The sequence below is a fragment of the Petromyzon marinus genome, chromosome 35 (assembly GCF_048934315.1).
Source record: "Petromyzon marinus isolate PM22_M1 ecotype Great Lakes invasive population chromosome 35, UKy_Petmar_22M1.pri1.0, whole genome shotgun sequence".
NCBI classification, from domain to species: domain Eukaryota; kingdom Metazoa; phylum Chordata; class Hyperoartia; order Petromyzontiformes; family Petromyzontidae; genus Petromyzon; species Petromyzon marinus.
The window spans coordinates 12,485,728-12,507,816 of record NC_133701.1 but is presented as its reverse complement, the minus strand read 5'-3'; the positions used below and the strand labels follow the sequence as shown (position 1 = coordinate 12,507,816).

General features: G+C 42.8%; 1 protein-coding gene across 2 annotated transcripts; it reads left to right on the top strand.

The window, feature by feature from the left end:
• The first annotated feature begins 2,949 nt into the window (after positions 1 to 2,949).
• LOC116948959 (nuclear autoantigenic sperm protein) lies at positions 2,950 to 22,045 on the top strand. 2 transcript variants are annotated; one of them, XR_004403882.2, is made up of 15 exons: positions 2,950 to 3,180; positions 6,456 to 6,572; positions 7,147 to 7,227; positions 7,960 to 8,060; positions 8,575 to 8,724; positions 9,010 to 9,816; positions 12,033 to 12,136; positions 12,819 to 12,910; positions 13,065 to 13,138; positions 18,019 to 18,207; positions 18,498 to 18,688; positions 19,358 to 19,429; positions 20,983 to 21,063; positions 21,374 to 21,506; positions 21,854 to 22,045. XR_004403882.2 is itself a non-coding variant. In XM_032966285.2 (15 exons), the coding sequence occupies exons 1-15, from the start codon at positions 3,083 to 3,085 to the stop codon at positions 21,893 to 21,895; spliced, it is 2,319 nt and encodes a 772-aa protein (XP_032822176.2). In that variant the 5' UTR covers positions 2,951 to 3,082; the 3' UTR covers positions 21,896 to 22,045. The 2 variants fall into 2 exon arrangements, 1 of the variants encoding a protein (XP_032822176.2); XM_032966285.2 differs by having other exon boundaries at positions 2,951 to 3,180; positions 21,387 to 21,506.
• Positions 22,046 to 22,089: the final 44 nt, after the last annotated feature.

The following is a 22,089-nucleotide window of genomic DNA, read 5'->3' as shown; positions in this document are numbered from 1 at the left end:
GTGTGGGGGTCACTCGCTCACCATTATTACTATCGTCGTTTTGTCTCGGGACCACGTCGATTGCACCCCTAGATGGTCTACTCTCTAGGGGGCATTGGCATTTAACCCTGGCGCGTTTCTAGCGTGGGTGACCTGAGAGCAGTCCCTCATGAGATGCCCTCGACGGTCGCACAGGTAGCATGCCCGGGGGGCGGTCCCATAGGAGGTCCCCTGCCCCTCCCTTCTCCTCTCCCCCATACGTCACCGCCCAAGCTCTGCCTCCAATCGGGACACTCTTCCAGCTAGCCCCCCTACCGTGGAGCGCATCTCTCCCATTTCGGATTGAATGGTGCGGAAATCGGCTTCGCTGTCGTGGCATCACATATGCAAAACCATTGCACTGATGTCATACTTCATATTTAACTGGATTCTGTGTGTCCGATCTTATATTCAACTTCATTTCGTGAGTGAATACAAGACCATGTATGCTGATGTCCGATTTTATCATTGCTGCGATTCAGTCTATTCCGATGTACTACTTCATCTTTAACTTGATTCTGTCAGATTTTGCATAACACTTCATTGAGTGCAAAGAATGACAAACACAAAAGTGGATATGTGAACAGCACCTCACATGGTGACACACCCCAGAGAAATACCACAAAGACACATGCCTGAGTTGTAAAGTCAACTTCACTCACGCCTATGGCCCTACGCAATCCTGAAGCACACACACAGCCCCCCAATTCCATGTCTGCACAGCAAATCTGCTCCACTCAGCTTCAGCTGGCAGTCTTGGTGAGGATAGAGAGGCTTGAGCTGGATCCTCACTCCTGTCCCCTCTTTCCGGTCCCCACAAGACGCTGCTCTATGCATTGCCTCTGTCTACTGTGGCTTCCGTATCTGGTTTTGAAATCTATTGAGTTATAGGTGAGTGATGGAGAAGATGTGGTGGTAATGGGTCCAGGATTGGTTTCAACACCCCACGTAATAAACAATATTTTTTGTTTTGATTTAAAGCTTTCGTGACTGCAGGGATTCATATTCTTGGTTATTTCGGTAAAGTCACGTAGAAGGGAAACAATGTAACTACTACCACAGAGGCAACTTAGTTTGTAGACGCTAGGGTACTGTATGTCCGGAATCACATCTTTTACAGACGAAACCAGCATTCGTGAACACAAAGCAGATCTGAAACATGGTAGGACCAACACCTCGGCCGTGGCAGATCACTGCTATAATTCAGTAGGTTCACGTGACATTGACTTCTCCAAGACAGAGGTTCTTTGCAAGCCATCTGGCTACCATGGGAGATTCGTTCATGAGGCTATCCACATATACAAACACAGAGACAATTTCAACCGAGAAAATGGATTCTGGCCCTAGCAATCATTGGAAGGATTTGATAAACCATTTCGGGTCTTAATTGATTGTTCACGCTTACGGTGGCTTTCAGACTGCATCCATTATTTTTTGTCTCCCCCCTCCTCTTTTCCGAACATAGATGGACTCGTCGATCTGAACTAACTGTCAAATCTCTCTCCGTGGTGCTAACGTTAAAAATAACCGCCACTTTTTTCAAATTTTCTTGTTGTGGTTTTCACACCTGATGATGATTGCTTGTGTTGCAGTCGAAACGTCGTGAGAATTGTATTGTTTTATATTTTTATTATTGTATTGTTTCCCTTCTATGTGACTTTACCGAAAGAACCAAAAAAATGTTTTTTGTAATAGAGTGCTGTCCAAAATGACGTTTTCTAACATGTAGAGATGCATCCAACGAGTGTTCTTTAAGCTATAGGTGACAAGTGGAGACCTATCAAATGAACAATTTAACATTGTAGGATATTCATAATAAAGGTTTTTGGGTTAGATCGCGTTTATTTATAAATGTGTCGTAACCCTCCACCACCCGACACGGCCAATCAGCAAAAAAAAACCGTCACGTTGATAAAAGACAATTCACTACTTTAGCCCACCGGTGTGTTGAAGAGTGAATCCACATTTACAGTTTGAGTACGACGTTTCGCTGGTAAATACATCCAGCATCATCGGGCAATTCGCCAGAATGGTAAAGCCCTCGCTTGCTCCCGGTTTTATATTTAGCAGCAGGGTGACGTCATCACTTAACTCATATCAGGTGCAGTGATTAGAGGCGGGGGGGGGGGGGGGGGGGGTATTGTAATTATATAATCGATTAGTAATCAGTCATTGGTTATGATTAGTAATGAGTTGTAGATTAGTAATTCTTTAAATCAAAATGTAATGTGTATTATTTAATAATATGCTTCCAGGCCGCACTAAGCCTGTAGCTGTCAGAGCGATTAAAGTTATTCTTGTTCCTCTCAATTTCAATGGATTCTCTAATTAGTCTTTGCCAGTAATAATTAGTTTTACACACCACTGCAACATTGTCAAAATCAATTATTGAGTGTCCTTGTTGACAAGCATGTTCTGCCACTGCCGACAGTTGTGTTTGAGATAATTTAATATTTCTCTGATGTTCTTTTAGTCTTACGCTGATGTTACGTAACATCAGTGTAAGACTTTTGATATTTAATTAGGAAAACATTCCGATCGCCAGTGTGGTTTAACTCGTACAACACACGACTGTATACAGCACATCAGAGCTCTAAATTCCAACAGATTGCATTGCACGCTTAAACGCCACTTAACGATAATTACGAGCGCGTGCGTATCACGGCCGACGCCGTCGACGATTCACGGCGACTTGAAACAGACACCGATACAAAATGTAGTCATCTGTACACGGCTTAACGCCAAGGCACGTGCACAGCTGCTCGTGACGAAGCCCACGGTTTCAACGGTGGCCCGAAGTGGATTTGCTGCGTTGCAAACAATGGGATGGGCGTCGCTGAGCGTTGATGATCCCAACGACCCAAATTGGCACGCGGCTTGGTGCGCCTTGCAGGTGGTCGGGCGCACGCAGGTATAAATAGTAGGGGCAGCCGAAGAGAATATCAGTGAGACTTGTGGGTCCGCATTTTTTGTGTGTGTGTCCCGGAGGCAGTAGGAGGCGAAGCTGGTTGTTTAGGTTTTTATCCCTTTCCGAGATCCCCGTGGTGGTGAGCACAGCGTAAGAATGGCCAGTGCGGTTGTTGAGCATAGCGTGACTCCAAGCAAAATTCCCCTTCCTGCCGAAGAAGAAGAAGAGGAGGAGGCGGAAGAAGAAGAAGATTGGTGAGCTTGATTTTTTTCGTGTATTGCCAACCCCAGGGCTTTGATCGCAGAGTGCCCATGCTGTGTAAGTGCGTCAGGGGCCTACAGCTCCTTAAGGGGGGGCAGCTGTAGCCCCCTGACGTGTTTTTTGTGCGAGGACCCCTGTGGGTCTCCACAATGGCGAAGCTATGGAGGTGTGTGCAGGTTGTTTGTTTAACTGCAGCTCTGCCTAAATGTGCAAGTTAAAAACCAGAGGGCCCGGAAAAAATCCACAGAAGCTGCAAACTCTCGTTTAAGGCATAATTGCGAGCGTGTCTTTCAACTAACAGAAGGCCAGAATCCCGGCCGAGTGGCCGTTCTTGAGACCTTGAATTAAATGTATAAATGTTCACTACTGGAGTAGTGTTGTGGATTTGCTCTAACACACCGGTGTGTTGTACTCCTAACGACTTGACATGTTCTGTTTACCTGACAAACCTTATTAGTTGGCTGTGGGGTGGCAGCGGATTTAACGAGATTGTGTCGCGAAAGCCTCCGTGTTTTAAACGGTGTACGCGTTTGTCCACTGCTACATGAAGGCTTCCTCACGCGGTGTTAGGTCACGATGTTTAGACCATACTTTGCCATGCAGCTTGTGTTTAGATATCACTCAAATGCATTTTAATATCGGGCTTGGCGTTCTGGATCACGCGACGTGACTTGTAATGACGAGGGTTTTCTTTAACAAATGCGGTACCGTAGACTTTTTTTTTACAGCAGTCACAATTGACTCAACCTAGTTTTTACACCTGGGCATACGCTTAAGCTTTTTGGGCACGCGTTTGCCTGCGTTTTTAAACGTGTACCGATAAATAGTCGGCGGTATACCGTGACAAATTATTCTTATAAAATTAATGGGTGTAATTTGGGTTTTAACACTCACAGGCCAAACAAGTCCTAAATGGTTTTTTTGCGCGAGTGAGGCGCAGTTTAATTTCAATTCCCACTTTTTTTCAATCTGTAATACGGTACATCGAAGTTTTTAAATGGTTGGAGGTGTAATTAAAGGTGAACTTTCTAAATTGGTTACGGTAATATATTGACCGTTAACCCCCCCCCATGGTTTTGTGAAACGCGTTAACTCGTCGTTTTCCTGCCCGCTCTACCGATGGCTTATCTGACCCAGATTGAGTAGCCCGCGTGTGTAACTCCAAGTGAAATGCCGTGGTCTTTGTTTTTGGAGAAAATTGCTGCGTAACGATTGCCAAAACGCACTGCATAAAATTCATGTAGTTTCCTGTATTAGCAACACCTGAAATAACTACAGGCGGTACACGTGCGCTCTGCATTGATGGCACGGCTCCGAATGTACAACCGGATTCGTTAATGCACTCCAAATTCGGTGCTCTTGAATTTGCTTGCACGATTATTTCGCAGTCCGAGTGTTTGGGTGGCATTTTTCAAAGATGTAAGCAGCTTTTAAAGATCGCATTTGTGCGGTGAGTTGCAGGTGCTGCAATAGCCTTTTTAGATGCCAAGCATTGATTGTACACGTTCCTTTACAACTGCTTTGTTTAGTTTATCCCCCCGCACCTCCGATTAGCACTGTTGGCGACATACTTCGCCAAAGGAGTTCATACATAAAGTACTGTAATAGGGTTCTAAGCAAAGCTTATTCTGCAGTGACTTATGTGGCCGTCACCATCCCGAATGTCTTGTAAGTTGTGACAATTCCGCCTAATGGGCCTGTATTTGACTTGGCTCCCACTCGTGGCTGACCGGCCGAGGTTGAGCCATTGCCGTATGTTGACATATGACCTATACATCCTCATACTGCATGCCGTTGGATATATGGTATGAGATTAAGGGTGTTGCATTAACGCTGCACATTACACCATCGGTAAAAGCAAACCAAGAGGATGACAAATCGGTACGTGGAAATGAGGGATGTGAGCAGGCAACTGAACTTTAACCAAAATAACAAATGGTTTCTAAATGTTACCCCTTGCATCAATCTGCTTCTGTTGCTTAGCTTCGGCTCTTCAATGTTGGTAATTGGCGAGCCACCCAGCCATGTTGTAACGTAAGGATACTAGAACGCATACGTTCATTAGGGGCCATCCATTTAGTGCGTACGCATGGAGCGGGGGGGGTTAACCCAAATGCGTATGGGGGGGGGGGGGTCTACTGAATGTACGTACGTTTTAATACAAGATTTCGCTACCAATACGATTCGTAAAAGTTTTTGGGTTAGATCGCGTTATTAAATGTGTCGCAACCCTCCACCACCCAACACAGCCAATCGGTAAAAAAGTCGGTTTACTATTTCAGCCCACCGGTGAGAATCCACAACATTTACAATTTGAGTAATACGGACGTTTCGCTAGAAATTACAGGTAGTCCTCTACTTACGATGGAGATGCGTTACGACGACCCCATCGTAAGTCCAAATATCGTAAGTCGAAGATGGCCTAGCCTACCCAGGAGTCCTAAAGAATGGTGATAATTTAGCACAACAAAGCAATTTACAGTACCGTACTGTATTAATTACAATACTGTTCCATAGTAAAATGTAAAGTAAAAAAACAAGTTTAAAGTCTTAGCCTACCTGTGAACTGCAATTTCATAGTTTTCAGGAAACCTGTCTGCTATAAAAACCTCGTACGCTGCTGCGTTTGCCTGCCGCGCGAAATTAAAACTTTTTCACAATTTTGTCATATCACCATCGTAAGTCGAACTATCTGTACATGCAGCATGTTCTGGCGATTTGTCAGTGTTCTGTTCTGGCAAGTCGCCCGAAGATGCTGGATGTAATTACGTCATACTGAAATTGTAAATCTTGTGGGTTCACTCAACACCGGTGGGCTGAAGTAATACATTATTTGACTTTTTGTTCACGTGACTTATGGATTGGCCGTGTCGGGTGGAGGGTTGCGACACCGCGATTAATAACCCAAAAAGCTTATAAATGTACGTACGCATAGGAAACGGGGGGGGGGGGGGGGGTGAAGCCTCGATAATTTGTCTACATTGGCCTTCAAATGAGTTGGCTAGTCCGACGGTGGACTATCTGTATGCTTAAACACGTTAAATATCGGCCGTTCTATAGGTTTCGTAGGGGGGGGGGTCTTTTTGGACATTTTTCGTACGTACTAAATGGGTGGTCCCTTACCGTTAGAATAGTGGGGGGGGGGCATTGAAGGAAATGTGATACCTCCCCCGAAATAAAGCGTGTGGAAAATATTACGAATGAAATGCGTCCCCACTTGAATTCGCCTTTATTTTGCTGTTAATGTGATCCTCAACTGCCCTTGTAGCCCCGAAATCGTCAAGGTGGCAACTGCCATTCAATTGCTGGAAGAAGGCAAGCAGAATCTTGCCGACGGCAACATCCCGTCAGCTGTGGATGCTCTCCAAGACAGCTGTGCGCTGCTGTGAGTAGTCGCATTATCACAACCGTGCCTTGCGTTGGCCCACTTGTGCATCGTTGCAATCTCAAGTAATGCCATTTTTTTGTCTTTTCCAGAGCTGTTGTATCTGCTGTAGTGGTCTTCCTCTTTTGGAGGTTACCATCTATAAACCCAGGATGCTTGCAAATGAAATTCCAGATCTTAGGATTATTTGGGCGATTTCAAATAAAATCCAATGCGCCCTGGTATATTAAGTGGCAGCTGACATTGGCTTTGTAACAAGATGCTAGATTTACTTGGAACCCTTTTTTAGTAGTGGTTAAGCCATGGGTAGCATTTTATGCTCGCTTTAAATGCATAGTTTCTTACAATATGGTAGTTTTATTTAAATGGTGGTGTTTGGGATATTTGGTCCATGTTTCATCTACAAATATTGAAGTTATGACTTGCACTGTCTCCTAATTGCCCAGTTAACATGTTTTTAGAAACAATTTAATTTACAAGTTTTAAATAAAATGCAAAATAGTCTGCAGTCCTGTGCGTCTGATTTGTCTACCCATCCTGTTTGGTTGTATCTGCTATGATGCTTTTGTCACAGTGCCAAAGAGTTTGGGGAGACTGCAAATCAGTGCGGGGAAGCATACATGGTGTATGGGAAAGCATTACTTGAACTTGCCAGGTGGGACTACACTGCTCCATGATTAATCTGTTTTATTCAAGCTGCATGGTATATTTTGTTTGACAAGATGAAATGCTTACAAATGGCTCGTTTCGCTTTTGAAACATTTTTTGGAATTACTTATTTGTATCAATCCATTATGGCTTGATTGACCATACACTGCTGTCCAAGCTGTGACCACACCTGTTGCCATACACTAATGCTAGCCCAACCCTGGGTTCTGGACTAGATTTTCCATTTAAACGTATTAAGCATTTAGTAAAAATTTTTGGAAGTGGTTGCTTTATATTAAACTGGATTTTTTTCTTGTTGCCAAAAGTAATCTTGGGCAATCGGTAAACCACTGTTTTAATTGTCATGTTACTTGAAATACCAAAACGCTGTACCTTCCAAATGTTGAAAATTCTAGATTGCCTTCTGTATATTGTGCTAGAAATTGACTTATTGCTGAAGTGTATTGGTACTCATCACGATACGCGTTTTAAGATGGTTAGGCGTTTGCCTAAAATTAGCTTGTCATCCCATGGTGTGATGGTTATTAGACCCTATCACGTTTAGCTTTGTAGCAGTGGACCAAAGGCTGGTTTGTATATTGCTGGCTGCTGCTAAACGGGCCTAGTAATGAAACACAAGTCACACCATCTTCATAGCCTATTGTGCCGTGTTGCCATTAATTTCAGTACTGAATATACAACATGACTCAAGCCACCTTGCTACATTGTGTGTGTACAGGATAGAGAATGGAATTGTAGGAAAAGCCTTGGAGGGAATGCCTTTGGAAGAGATTGGAGACAGCAATGACGAGTGTATTGGTGATACGGACATTGTGGCAGGTAGGAACACAAGGGCCCAATCTTATCAAACTTTGCCTAAAGGCACTTATTATTATGCTGTCTTACAGAAGCTTTTATTTTAGATTGAAAAATCGCAAATAATATTACTTGTGCAATGTACTTTGGAAACTTTTACTTAATATTCCAATACTTTGCACTCTGGTTTTTATATTGTGACTCTCTGACCTGCCCCTCCTGGACTTCTGTAAAGAGCTTAATTGCCCATCGGATTTCTTTCAGGATAAATGCCAACATTTGCTAAAGTGTTTTTTGTTCAATGCCTTATCTAGAGTGCTAAAGTTTCAAATAGTGGGCTGTTCAAATGCAATTACCACCTTATAAAAATCTTCATGCTTCGAACTACTTGCTTTAAACTTAGACTACTGCTCAAGCTTTTCTGCTGTACTAAATAGTTTGAAAGTAAACGGACAAGGCTGGCCAAGCAAGATTGTTTATCATGTAATATAATTTGTATCGTACTTGATATCCATTTTTATTGCAATGTCATTGGCAGATGACGTTCAGACAGAGGAGGAGATGGAGCGGCTTCGTGAACAGGTTTATGATGCCATGTCGGAGGGGAAGCCGAGCAGTGAAGCAGGGGAGGATGTTGGCTTTGGAGATGGAGAAACGGAAGCAGGCATGCAGGTTCAGGAACAAAAAGGTATGTGGGTACACAAGCTTTTACAAAGGTATGCAGTACTCGTCTGAATTTCCTTGTGGCTTTAGTTTATAAACAGAATTTTAGATCTAACAAATTGGACGCTGTTTGGTTCATCTCCTTGTGTACAATATTGTGGGGTTTTGTGCGAGCTTAGCGTTTTTACGTATCCTTTGTGGCGCTTGGATTGCTGTACTTGAAATTCTGTTTTTGAAACGAGTGACCATTAACAATAATATAATTTAGAAATTTCGACTTGCCATTAAACCTGTTTCATCCCTGCCACAGAATCGGAGGACAATTCTGCAGCAGGAGACGAAGCTGTAGAGGGTGACCAGAACGTTGAGGTGGAGATGGCAGAATCTGTAGTAACCAATGCAGTGGAGAAATCAACTTCTACAAATGGCAGCTTCTCTGAAGAGAAACCGTCATGTTCAAGTGGCAGCCTTGAAAAGCCTGCAGCCCCTGAGGAATCTGTAGTAGCCAATGAAGTGAACAAACCAACCTGTACAGATGGCAACAGCTCTGAAGAGAAACCGTCATGTTCAAGTAGCAGCCTTGAAAAGCCTGCAGCCCCTGAGGAATCTGTAGTAGCCAATGAAGTGAACAAACCAACCTGTACAGATGGCAACAGCTCTGAAGAGAAACCATCATGTTCAAGTGGCAGCCTTGAAAAGCCTGCAGCCCCTGAGGAATCCATAGCCAATGAAATGCACAAACCAACCTGTACAGATGGCAACAGCTCTGAAGAGAAACCGTCATGTTCAAGTGGCAGCCTTGAAAAGCCTGCAGCCCCTGAGGAATCCATAGCCAATGAAATGCACAAACCAACCTGTACAGGCGGCAGCAACTCTGAAGAAAAACCATGTTCCAGTGGCAGCCTTGAGAATCCTGCAGCTCCTGAGGACAAACTTGAGGAGCCTGCTGTTCTAAAGAGGAGCAGTGACTTGTGTCCAGATAGCATGGAGCATGAAACTAATTCAAATGACCTCAAGGAAACAAGTGGGCTAGCGAATGACGACGTTAATAAGAATGAAGGCCATGGTGTCTCAAACGGAAAGCATGATGCACCTCGGGAGGCCTTGGTGAAAGTTGGTGAGAAATGTGCAGAATAATTTCGTAACACTTTGGGCTATATTATGTAAATAAGGTTTGTCATGTAAACAGAACATGCCAATTCGTTACTAGTACAGCACACCAGTGTGGCTAGCCAAGCCACTATTTACAATCTGAGTTTCACAAGTAATTGCAACTAGCTTCAGGCGACAGCCAGGTTTTGAAGTCCATTTGTTGCGTTCCTTTAGATGGGTGTAGATGTGGTGACATGACTGATCTTTTTGCACGAAGTGGGGAAGGATTAAGTAATGCATATGCATGACAATGGGTTTCTATTGCTGTTTTGGTTATATAGTAATCTGTGTACATTATACATACCCATTACACTTCCTGTTTGTGTAAAATAGCCATACCAATGGTAATCCCTAATTGAAGTATAACCTGTATAGGCATGCATTTAAACAATTTGCTTTTGTACTCTTTGGGTCTTGGTAAGTCACGTAGATTGAAACGTCAATCTATTTTTCTATTTCAACACAGGCAATCGTCTTCACGTGCACACTACTAAAACGGTCTTGCATAGACCTGAGATGAGAGCCCTTGGTAAGAGGGTGGGGCTAGCGATCGTCTCCCTGAGGCTGTGGAAGTGGCCATTGTAGTGAGATTGGCAGGTCAAGTAGGAAATCCAACCTAGTGATGCAACTTGGTCGTCTAACATCAGCAGTAAGGATGGAAACATCACAACTGGTTAAGACTTTACCTGGTTAATCACGTCCTTCCAGTAATTGCTCAGTTTGTACCCATCTTCTCGGTTGAAATTGTGTTTTTATATCTGTGGCTTCATGAATGCATCTTCGTTGATAGCCAGTGGGTTTGCAGAATACGTTTTCGAAAAATAAATAATGCAAACCCACAGCGTTAAAAATCATCCACGGCTGAGGTATTAGTCCTACCATGTTTTCAGATCTGCCTAATGTTCACGAACATGGTCTGAGACGTGTCACTTTCCCCAATGTAACTACTGCTGCAGGCACAGCTTGGTTTGTAGACACCGGGATATTGCATTGTCAGAGATCACATCCTTCCAAGACGATCAGATCACGAATTTTATGTACTGCGACTCCAACCTGGATCTTGTTCATGCTTTTGTAAATATTTTGTTAACCCCTGCCATGTACGGCAAGGTGGTAGTTTTGATTGGGTCCTCCTGAAGGTTGGGATGACCAGCTTTGCAGATTGTGGTCTAAATATCCATTCATCTTGGGGGCTTGGTGTATGTGCTCCAGTTCACTGGCTTAGGTGGTGCTAGTCAGAGACGCAACAGGCCCTATGTGTAGTATTTTGATGTGGGAATTCTTCTGGGCTAGATGGTGGTGGGAGTCAGGCTTTAGATAGGCATCTGTGCAGGTGGCTTTTTTTGTAGATGGAGTGTCCCAATGAGCCATTTGGTCTCTTTTTGATTTATACTATCCAAGAATGATAACTTGCCTTTTCCACTTCCATGGTGAATTTAATGGCTGGGTGTATGAAATTATGATTTCAGTAACTTTCGCTCTCACCTGAAGGCAATTTGCCTGCGTTGCAATCAAAACGTCTATCAATGTGACTTTACTGAAAGACCCAATAGTATGAATTCCTGCAGTCACGAAAGCTTTAAATCCATATTTACTATTTGATTTGCTTCCAAGCAGGACTAAGTCTAGCTATGAACAGATCTAATTATTTTTAACCATGCATAATACATTGTTTCAAATACAGGTCCCCATACTTCAATTGAGATGACTGTTAGTATGGCTATTTTAGTCCACTTGACAGGAAATACAAGAATAATGGACTGCATGTATAACTTACATTAACTACCATATAACCCAAACGGCAATGGATACCACCATTAATCTCTCCCCCCACCCACTTCACTCCAGCACACAAGTGTCTATGCCTGGTTAAGGAACAAAACAGACTTCTCCACCTGGCTGCCACCTGATGATGCTAGTTATTCCTGGCAAAACGTACTTGGATTGTAAATGTTGTGGTTTGGCTCTCCAACACATACGTGTGCTGTACTAGTAACAAATTGGCATGTTCTGTTGTCGGATATGGGTTTCGGAACACTTGCGCAATCGAACCCAAGCTATGGATAACATTGGTCGCGAAAGCCCACGTTTAAAAAATAATGAATTGGTAAACATTGCTTTTCAGTTAATATTTTATGCCCTTTACATTTTCTCCCTGCTTTTTAAATCTCTTCTCCGAAGACTCGAAGCCGACGGCACATTCCTGCATGGATAGACCCAACAGTCCAAAAGGGGATTTGGAAGGTGACAAGGCTGACGTTAAGATGGCTGAAGATGTTGCAAAGGTAACTGGGGAGATTGGCAACTGCTTGCTGCACCATTTATCCGATGGCCTCCTGCATTGCAAATATTGGCCTGTTTTTGTAATAGAAGGAAACAATGGTCTGGGGAAAATATCCATGCATGAGAAGAAGATGACTTGCCTTTTTCAAAGAAGCCAGCTTAAACAGTGCCACTGAACTTTGGAAGCTATAATTTGATTCTTGGCCATGCACCTTTTGACAAATTACATTTGCGCATTTGTCTAACCTCGGTAAATGTGGTGCAGGGGGATGTAAAAGGCAGCTGCTATTTGCACCCAATCATGTGCATTTACAAGTACTTGCCCCCTCAAGCCCAAAAATGGCTTGCTGGAATATCTTTTTGGCTTGGTGTGGTTATGCCTTTTCATTATAGTATTTGCCTTGGATTATGGCAGCAAGCTTTCTAATCATTGGGCTTGTGCTTAAAATGTCAACCGTGCATGGAGTTTGCAGTTGTACAGGGACATGATGGTGAATTTTAAGTGATCTTTGTGGTGAGTTTTTGCTCCTGGAGAAGTGCATGCCTGGCAAACCCCATTTTGTAATTAGAAAATGTGCAACTGGCATTCTCCAGGAACGTTCACCTTAAATTATTCAATGATGTAATTGTAGCCAAAACTTCACTCGAATTTTAGAATAACTCTTAATATTTAAACTCCTTCAGGGCACTAATGATGCGGATGATTCGCGAGAGGAAGTTTCCCATATGCAGCTTGCCTGGGAGATGCTCGACCTGGCAAGGGTCATCTGTACAAGGTGGGACCTGAAGCCAATTTCTGGACTCTATTCGTGGCCAACATTTAGGGGTTTGCTAATTCGACTTCCATACAGCCATTTTTTTAATAGTTGCCTGTTTTACTCGCAGAGACGTTTTCATAACAATATAAAATATATGTGGCTTTTTTTTCAGGCAACGCACTCGTGAAGCACAGCTCCATGCTGCAGAGGCTCTTCTCAAGCTCGGTGAACTGGGTCTGGAAAAAGGTGCGTCACACGATCTCAATCTTGTGCATGCACTATCTCCTACATTTATATTTTTGAAAGTTTGGGTGTATTTTGGGAGGTATTGTATTTGCTATAGCATAACATTTAAGTTTCAATTTGTAGGTATGCAGCCATCGATGTAACAAAATATGACAACCTTCCACAGCCCACTAAATTAAATTGACAAATGCTAATAACGTGGTGGCCAATCATTGATCCCCCATCTACAGAGCCACACCAATGGCCCTCAAGTCCAAATTGGGCCTAGAATAAGGATCTTCTCGGTAAATGGCGATGCGCCCCAGGCCAAGTGTACAGTATCTTGCGAACACATAATTAAAACCCATGACTTCACGAAACACGTCTTGTATGCCCAACATGCCAGTTGCTACCACATCCGTGGATACAACCTCACGATGAGCCATTGCCATCCAAAATATGGCTTTGCCATTATTTGTGAACACCATTTGCAGACGTCTGCACCTTTCCACAACTGAAAAAGAAGCCACCTATACCACCAACATCAACATAAGGGAACTGCACATCACCAGCATGTAGAGCCAGTATTCCCAATTGTGCCAATCCCAGCCCTATACGTTAATGACTCGGCAACCAATACAGTAAATCAGACACTCTTCACCAGAGATCTGTACCTTGTTTTCAATCCCAGCAGCAAGCAACATTCCACTGCTTGCTAGCAATGTAATTACAACCCCTGACTTCGTGATCCTTTCCAAGGATCAAAAGTGGAAGCACACTTCATGCATCCCTGAAAAATACTTAAGCTTTCCCAAAAGCCAACATGGGTCCATCAGTGTCAATCACTGATTTCTGTAACCCATTCACAAAGATAGAACTTGGCCACAGCCGACTGGGAACCACTAGCTGCAGAAAATCGCGTTCCTTCAACGCCAGAATGTCAGCTTTGGCCTCTTGCTGCTGTGCAGAGCATCCCCTGAGGCTTCTGAAAATACTTCCTGCTGATCAAAAGTCCCAGGACCTGCAAAATTACAACCATTTGGGCAACCCACAGATTGGCGTGGCCCTGCTCTAGTGTCTTTAGACTTGAGCAGACCATCAGTGGTGGATTGTACATTAAGGCCTGGACTTCACATGCTTTCCAGCCACCCTTTATATCCAGGTGTTGCTAACCCAAAAAAATACCAGAACGCAAGGATCCTGCCAAACTAACCCTCCATAAACTCGTGGCAAAAAAGGCACACGTGACCAAAAACGAGCCATCGCCAATTGCACCAGACATTGGCCTCTTTGTTCAAAACCGCCATCAACCGAGCAAGGGGGGGGGGGCGGTCTGGCTTGGAGGCAAGGCTTTAAGCAGAAATGGTATTCCTCCTTCGGCCAGAGGGAACTTGAATGGCTGACAAACCTATACAGAAACCTTAAACTATTCCTAAGCCCTGCAGGAGGCAGTAGTCGGTGCAGTACCCAAACTGGGCTAGCAAAAAAAAGCTAAGCTGAGATTGATGGTCATAACTCCTGGAATACATCATCCTGTGAACCCTCTTTGATCAATCCTGAAGTGACATTTTCTGGACTAGATCTTGGCTGCTGCGACACGTTTTGGGCCTTGTAACCTACCTTTTTGAGGCAGGATTCCAGAAATTCAAGCCCAGTGCAGCCTTTAGACTTATCAGCCTAGAATACAAGTCTGAATTAAAGTGCTCGTACATCCCTTTCCTCAATACGTCTGGCTATGTACACCGCTGTGCAATAAGCGACTACGTGTCTAATCTGGCCAACGGCCAGCTCGCTTTGCCAGTGGCTTGCTACCAAGTTTGGTGCTCGATGGCAACTCTCCAAGTCTTAAGCGACATGCCGCCAACTGCGTCGCACAGATTTGTATGCGGCTGACCTTGCCCTGGCAACATATGGAGATACTTTCAACAAACATCTAATCTACTCTAAACCAAGACCTAAACACCATAGCAATATTTCCAGAAATGGATGCTTAAGCAAATCTCTATAAAACGGCCACTGCATTTAATATTTATAGGAGTGCCAAGCACACTGAAGTAACCAGTGGCAACACTGATACGACCCAACTTCTATTTGAGTGAAGCTGAACCATATGCTAACCGTACATGACCACCTAGAAAGGTAGTCAAAGACCAAAACATGGGTCCACTTGGTCCAGCAACTGGTAAGCAAACTAGAGCACCAGTGACTGATCTCACCAATGACCCTTGTGTTCTTTAGTGGAAATACTGTACCAGATGAGATGGACCTAATAATTTGCCTTCATGTCCAACTAAACACTGCAGTGCGGTTTATCACTAGTTTACCCATACACCATGGCTGCATTACTGTCACACCTATCCCACCTATCTGCTGCAACCTTCTGGGAAGTCGATCAAACAGTTGCCTTTCAATTCATCAGTACCTAACATCCCTCATTCCACGAAGTGTTACAAACTCTTTTGGACCAACGTGCTTCACCTTCAACAATGAGTTCCAGTTAAAGCTTAGAGCTGAACAGGCTTCAAAGCACCTGCAAATACCTTGTAAAAGGCCCAACCCAGAATATCCCTGAGTTTGATCTTCCACAACTATCCACCCAAACCATGACAGATGCGGATACCTGATACACAAATGGAAATATAAAAAACTCCCATGTGGGACTGGTATTCAGAACACACGATGCAATGCCGATCCACAATTACAAATTAGACATTGCAGTCCACTCTGCTCCTCCTGCATTTGGCTGGGTTGACCACCCAAATGTGAAATTGTAGCTCCTCTGAATCTACATCAGCCATATCTCCCCCCCCCCCTTCTGTACATTAATACGCAGTTAGTCAACTTTCGATCCTGAAATCGGATCTCGAAGTCTACACAACTACATTTAGACGCATCTATAAACTTATTTGCGTAACAATACATGTGCATTCTCTACACCGACCTTTTCTATGTGCTTTTACTCAACTTTGATCCGTTTATCATATAAAATAAATGGTGTACCCATGCTGGAGAATTAAGTGATTTAATACAAACTTTAGGTGCTTTCGTGACTGCAGGAATTACTGTTTTTCGGTAAGTCACGTAGAAATAATAACAAAATAAATTGTATAATAGCATACGACGTTTCGATTGCAACAAGCGATCATCATGTACAGAAGAGCTAAATTTAAGAGGAAACGCATAACCACAGATATCTAGGCCTTAAGTAGAGGGAATTAACAGACACCAGGGGACACGGAGCACACCAAATCAAACGGGGTTCAGCAAAATTTGGAAACTCTATAAAGCACCACAGACGGTCGGTCAAAACACAACGCATGGTCTGGTAGATTTCGCTATTTCAAAGATTGCTAAATTGTAAGTTAAGTGTGAACTTTAAGAGTGTAACACAGACTGTAAAGAGACATAGGGGGATAGACAGGCACACTGAAGAAATAAAGCCGCATCTCTGACGACACCTTAAATAGACAGACGCTGGGGCTCAGAGACAATGGAACAAAATTAGCATGAGAGCACAAAGGACGGTGCGGGTAGAGGGCAAGAGTTGTCACCTGGGCTGCGGAGGCTGTACGCAGCGCCCACTTGGAGACAAGAGGCACAAACACAGGCAGAGACAACACAGCAATACAAACACCAAGTCAAGAGACAAAGGCAGATACACCAGCAGAGAAACACAAAGACAGACTTCATACCTTCCCGTAAAGGTGGTTCGAACTTGATTAGGTGCTTTCGTGACTGCAAGAATTGTGGCGTATGCTATTAAATTTTATTTTTTATAATTTCTACGTGACTTTACCGAAAAAACCAAAGTATTTCTTGCAGTCACGAAAGCACCTAATCAAGTTCTAAATACCTTTATGGAAAGGTATGAAGTCGGTGTCTTTGTTTCTCTGCTGGTATATCTGTCTTTGTGTCTTCACTTGGTGTTTGTATCGCTGTGTCTCTGCCTGTGTTTGTGCCTTGTGTCTCCAAGTGGGCGCTGCGTGCAGCCCCGCGTGACAACTCTTGTCCTCTATCCGCACCGTCTTTTGTGCTCTTCATGCTAATTTTTTGTCCCATTGTCCGAGCCCCAGCCCGACGTCTGTCTATTTAAGGCGTCGTCACAGAGATGCGGCTTTCTTCACTGTGTGCCTGTCTCTCCCATGTCTCTTTGCGGTCTGTTCTATCACTCTTAAATTTCACACCTTACAATTTAGCAATCTTTGAAATGGCGTAATCTACCAGACCATGCATTTAGTTGTGTTTTTAACCGACCGTCTGTGCTTTATATAGTTTCCAAATTTTGCTAAACTGTTTGATTTGGTGTGCTCCGTCTGTGCCCCCTGGTGTCTGTTAAATCCCTCCTTAACCGCAGATATATACAGACCTTGTGTTTCCTCTTAAATTTAGCTCTTCTGTACCTGATGATGATTGCTTGTGTTGCAATAACGTCGTATGCTATTATATAACTTTATTTTTTTATGATTTCTACGTGACTTTACTGAAAAAAGTGATTGAATACAATTTTTCATATTATAACCATTTCATTAAATGTTTATGTATTAAGGGGATTCATTTGAAAAGAGACTTGTCAGCCAGTAACTGCAAAATATGCTATTCACAATCTCACCCTCATGCCTTGTGAATAATGAGAATACTGTACAGGAATACCTCTGGGATATGAAATATATTCCTGCAGCTTCATGTACATAAAATAACCTGACTATATATTAATTTGCCTTTAATAAAACTCTAACATTTGGAAATTTGTTTTGGCATGCTGCGTCAGTTTCAGTTTAATGAATCAACCAATAGCTTGACAATACCCCTTTTGTGACCACTTGTCAACCCCCAAAACTGTCCATGATGACATATATTGTTCTTGGACCTAATTTAACCAATACCTTTCCCATTTGTTGCAGACAACTACCAGCAGGCCACTGAAGACTTCTTGCAATGTTTGGCTATTCAGCAGAAGTACCTGAAGCCAGACAGCCGACACCTGGCTGAAACCCACTACCAGCTGGGTATTGCCTACTCGCTGGAAAATAACTACTCTGCGGCTGTCAAGCACTTTTCCAGCTCCTTGAAGTGCATCAAAAAAAGGCTTGGTATGTTTTCCAGTAAAATTGATGAGTGACAGCTGGCTAAAACTATGACGGGTTTGTGCTTACACATCTGACTTCAAGAGTTTACAAGTCCACTTTGTAATCGTTCTCTAGCCTGCCAAAACTTAAATTTCTGCGCTTGGCCTAGGTAGGTACCCATTGTTATTTTATTTTTGCCTTTTAGTCACTAATTACTAAACAAATGTTTACTGTTTTGCACCAAAATTTTAGCTGGTGGTAGAGTTCTGGTTACAATCGCATGTCCTTTGTTTGGTTGCATGTATGGTCTACAGCTCTTCTTTCAGAAGGCCTCGAGGAAGTGGAGGCTGCACAGAAGACTCCAGAGGTAGAATTTGCTTTGGCCGAGGACCAGAAGGAAATTGTGGCTTTGAAGGAACTGTTGCCAGAGATACAGTCCAAAATCCTGGACTGTGAAGAGCTGCAGGACCAACCAGAAGTCTCAAAAGTCATTAAGGAATCCATGGTAATTGGTCTTGACATTTACATGTGGCACTATATGCAACTTTTGTCTAGCTTCTAGAAAGGTAATACTAAAATTCTGGGTAGCAATCTGGATTGTTAATCACATCAACGCAAATAGGCCACTGCCTCGTCTATAACAACAGTTTGCCCAAAGGTTTACCTTCCTACAGAGCTCTAGAAAGCCTTCCTTGCTGGAAATTAACCTGTAGTTAACATGACTTGCGTTTTACTTTATTAAATAGTTTACCGTTTGCATTCGCGCCACTTGCTGCTTGCAGGGATGTATTTAAGTGAGCTAACCATGGTAATATTCAGCTTGGTGTACCATGTTTTAACAGTTGTAGAATTTCACTTTTTGGGAAATGAGCACCATTTTTGGTACTAAAACCCTTTACTCATTTGCATGTATTCATCTTTTGCCGTACAATGTTCCCCCATTTTTAATTTTGTAGGCTCAAGCAAACCTAACCACGGTTTCTGTATGCAGGATATGAAGTGCCCCAGAAACAATAACTAATGCTTATAAACGCACTCGAATTTGCGTCAAATGTTGGCCTCCGCCTTTTGCTGAACTTAAACCTGCTTGGTTGTGACCACCAATTTCTAAATCCATACTTGTAAATCCCCGTGCATAATTTATTTGTACAAATGGTTTTTTTATCCTGTGCAGGTTGACTCTATGGAAGAAACCAAAACAATTGCATGTGAGGTGAAGGACATTTCTCACTTGGTGAAGAAAAAGGTGAAGCCACACCATCTTATACCCGACTAAATGAGCACTTGTAACTTTAAATAGCCTGGCGATTTGTATGAAACGGGTCATGGTTTACTTTTTCACTTGATATGCATTTAAATATCTGAACTGGCTTTCTGTCTGCAACATTTCAAGCTAAAACTTAACTCCCAGGTCTCCACCTCCCAATCATTGTAGCATTTTTATCTGCCTACCTTGTTGCACGTAAAAAAAATTGGGTCTGTAGTGTGCTCGTCCATGGATCCCTGCAGCTCACTTTTTTAGTTTAGAATAAACTATGGATACACTGCAGATATTTAAAATGTGTCAAGCCTTTCCTATTTTGGCTTAATATTTACATGATTGGCATGTTTAACTTGTCAATCTTATGACATTCGTCCACAAAATCCTAGCCAGTAATTTTTTTATTTTTGCTTAGTGCCTTGGTGAATCTGTAATGCATAATGGACTTGGTTATGAATGATGCCAAAGCCTCTCTACGTACGTACATGCAATGTCATTGTCTTTCAGTAGTTCCCAACCGTTTGAATTTATACGGTCCTTTTCAACTTCCAAATAGTGGGCCACGTGCTGCTAGTTGTACAAGTTGCATATGCAACCCTAATGTAATAACGTAAATGATTTGCACGCCGTAATTTATTGTAACGTATACTTGGTGTAATTTAGCTCTGCATAGCAGTGGTGAGGACCGTATTCTTAAGTAACTTACTGGATGACATGGATGGTACTGTTTTGCTGACCTTCACTTTCAAACATGGCGACAAAACGCTGCCCCTTCTAGGATAATTGTGGTTGCCAGAACCTAATACAAAGCCTGCATTTGTAAGTTTTTTGTTTTGAAAACTGTTACATTTGAGTTCTATTCAGCCGTCTTGTGTGGTGTATGCATGGCACGCTGGCGGCAGACCAAGAAATAAAAACAATACTCTAAGCATACTTTTAAAATAAAATAGTTGTCGGTCTTTAGAAACGCTCTCCATTTTTAATTATAAATGTATTTGTAGAGGATGGTATTATTCCCATTAACCCCCCCCCCCCCCCCCCCCCCCCCGTAGTAGCTGTACAGACCACCAGGGGTCATTCCACAGGCATTGGTGTTAGTGGAGTTTTTTTAGACCGGTTCCAATGTCGTCTACCAGGGTTACGGCTACATTTTGGATCTTGTGGAAATGTAAAATAATTTTCAAGTAGTTGTCAGGCTTATGGGACATGCCAATTGGATGGTGTCCTATTCACGAATTTAAACATTCCATTATCAGTTTCCCTTGTCTTTAAGGAGAGCACTCTATCAAGATATGTAATTTTCAGTTGACCATATCAATTGCTCGGAATAACCCCTGACACTAAATGGCCAACCTTTTGGCTAGAGCTGTATATAATTTTCAGATGGGCCACAGTGCCATTTAAATTACCCCTAAGCCTGCCCAACTACCTGCCAGAAGTTGTATTTTACACTTCAAACGATACTGGCAGTGGGTCTGCATCCAGACCTGGGTTTTCGGCTTGCTGGTGTTAATTGCGTGCAATTGCTTTTTTTTAAGCCTGTGCAGTGTGGAAATTCAACTGAAGAAACTAAAAGCACTAAAGATGATGCGGAGGATATTTCCCAATTGGTGAAAAAGGTAATCTCAACCTTGTATAAGGAGCATTTCACTTTTGTATGGAAGCTGTTTACCTGTTTCCACATTAAAAAACGGAATGGAAACCATTACTCAATTTTGCTCTCTACAACATACCTGCACATGCTTTCTCGTTTATTAATCTGCATTTTTGCCTTTGCTCTACTTATGCCCTTAACACTTCACTTACCTCCTTGGTCAATCTTTAAAATAAAATTTATGGTAAGTGCATTTCCTTACAGCAGGCGGCTTGTTGCCATACTAAATTTGTGGTCTGTATGCGTATGTTACCTGGACTTGTGGAAACTTCAAGTTTATTCTTACAGAGGAAACTGGAAGGAGAGGATGCAGAGAACAACTCTGACACGAAGAAGCCAAAGCACACTGTAGCAGAAGATCATATAGATGGTGCAGAGGAGAACTTGTGCCCTAATATTCAGCTCGAAGTAAGAATTTTGACGTACATAGATGTGTGGGCTTGGGGGTAATTTAATGGCGCTCCACTTTTGGCTGCGCATTCTATTTGGCAAATCTGTTTTTAAGCTCAATACTGGGCATTTCAATAACTCTTTGGGTGAACAGGTGGTACAATAGCAACACTTTGACACAACTGCAAAACCATATGCACAACAATCCATCCACTGACCCTGCATACATTGAAAGGCATGTGCAATAGGGAGCCCACAGCAAGTGCAAAACATGGCTGTCCATGAGTGGAAGCAGTTGCCTGTACCACAATATTAAATCTGTCAAGTTTGATCCTTAACAGAATTTCATTGATTTTGTTTATCAGGATGAATCGCAGGTGAAGGAGACTGCAATGGAAGTCGTGTAAACTCCACCAGGAAGAATTCAGCAGTCTGCTTGCTTTGTTTGGTTTTTCCCAATTCGTGTTATAAGCGCTGACCAAGATGATGCACTTACCCTTTAAAGTATTTATGGCTAATTTTATTCTGCTTTCAATAAAGTTTGCATTTGTTAAAGACTTGTAGCTTGCATGCACGTTTGTGTGACAGAATTGCACTTTAC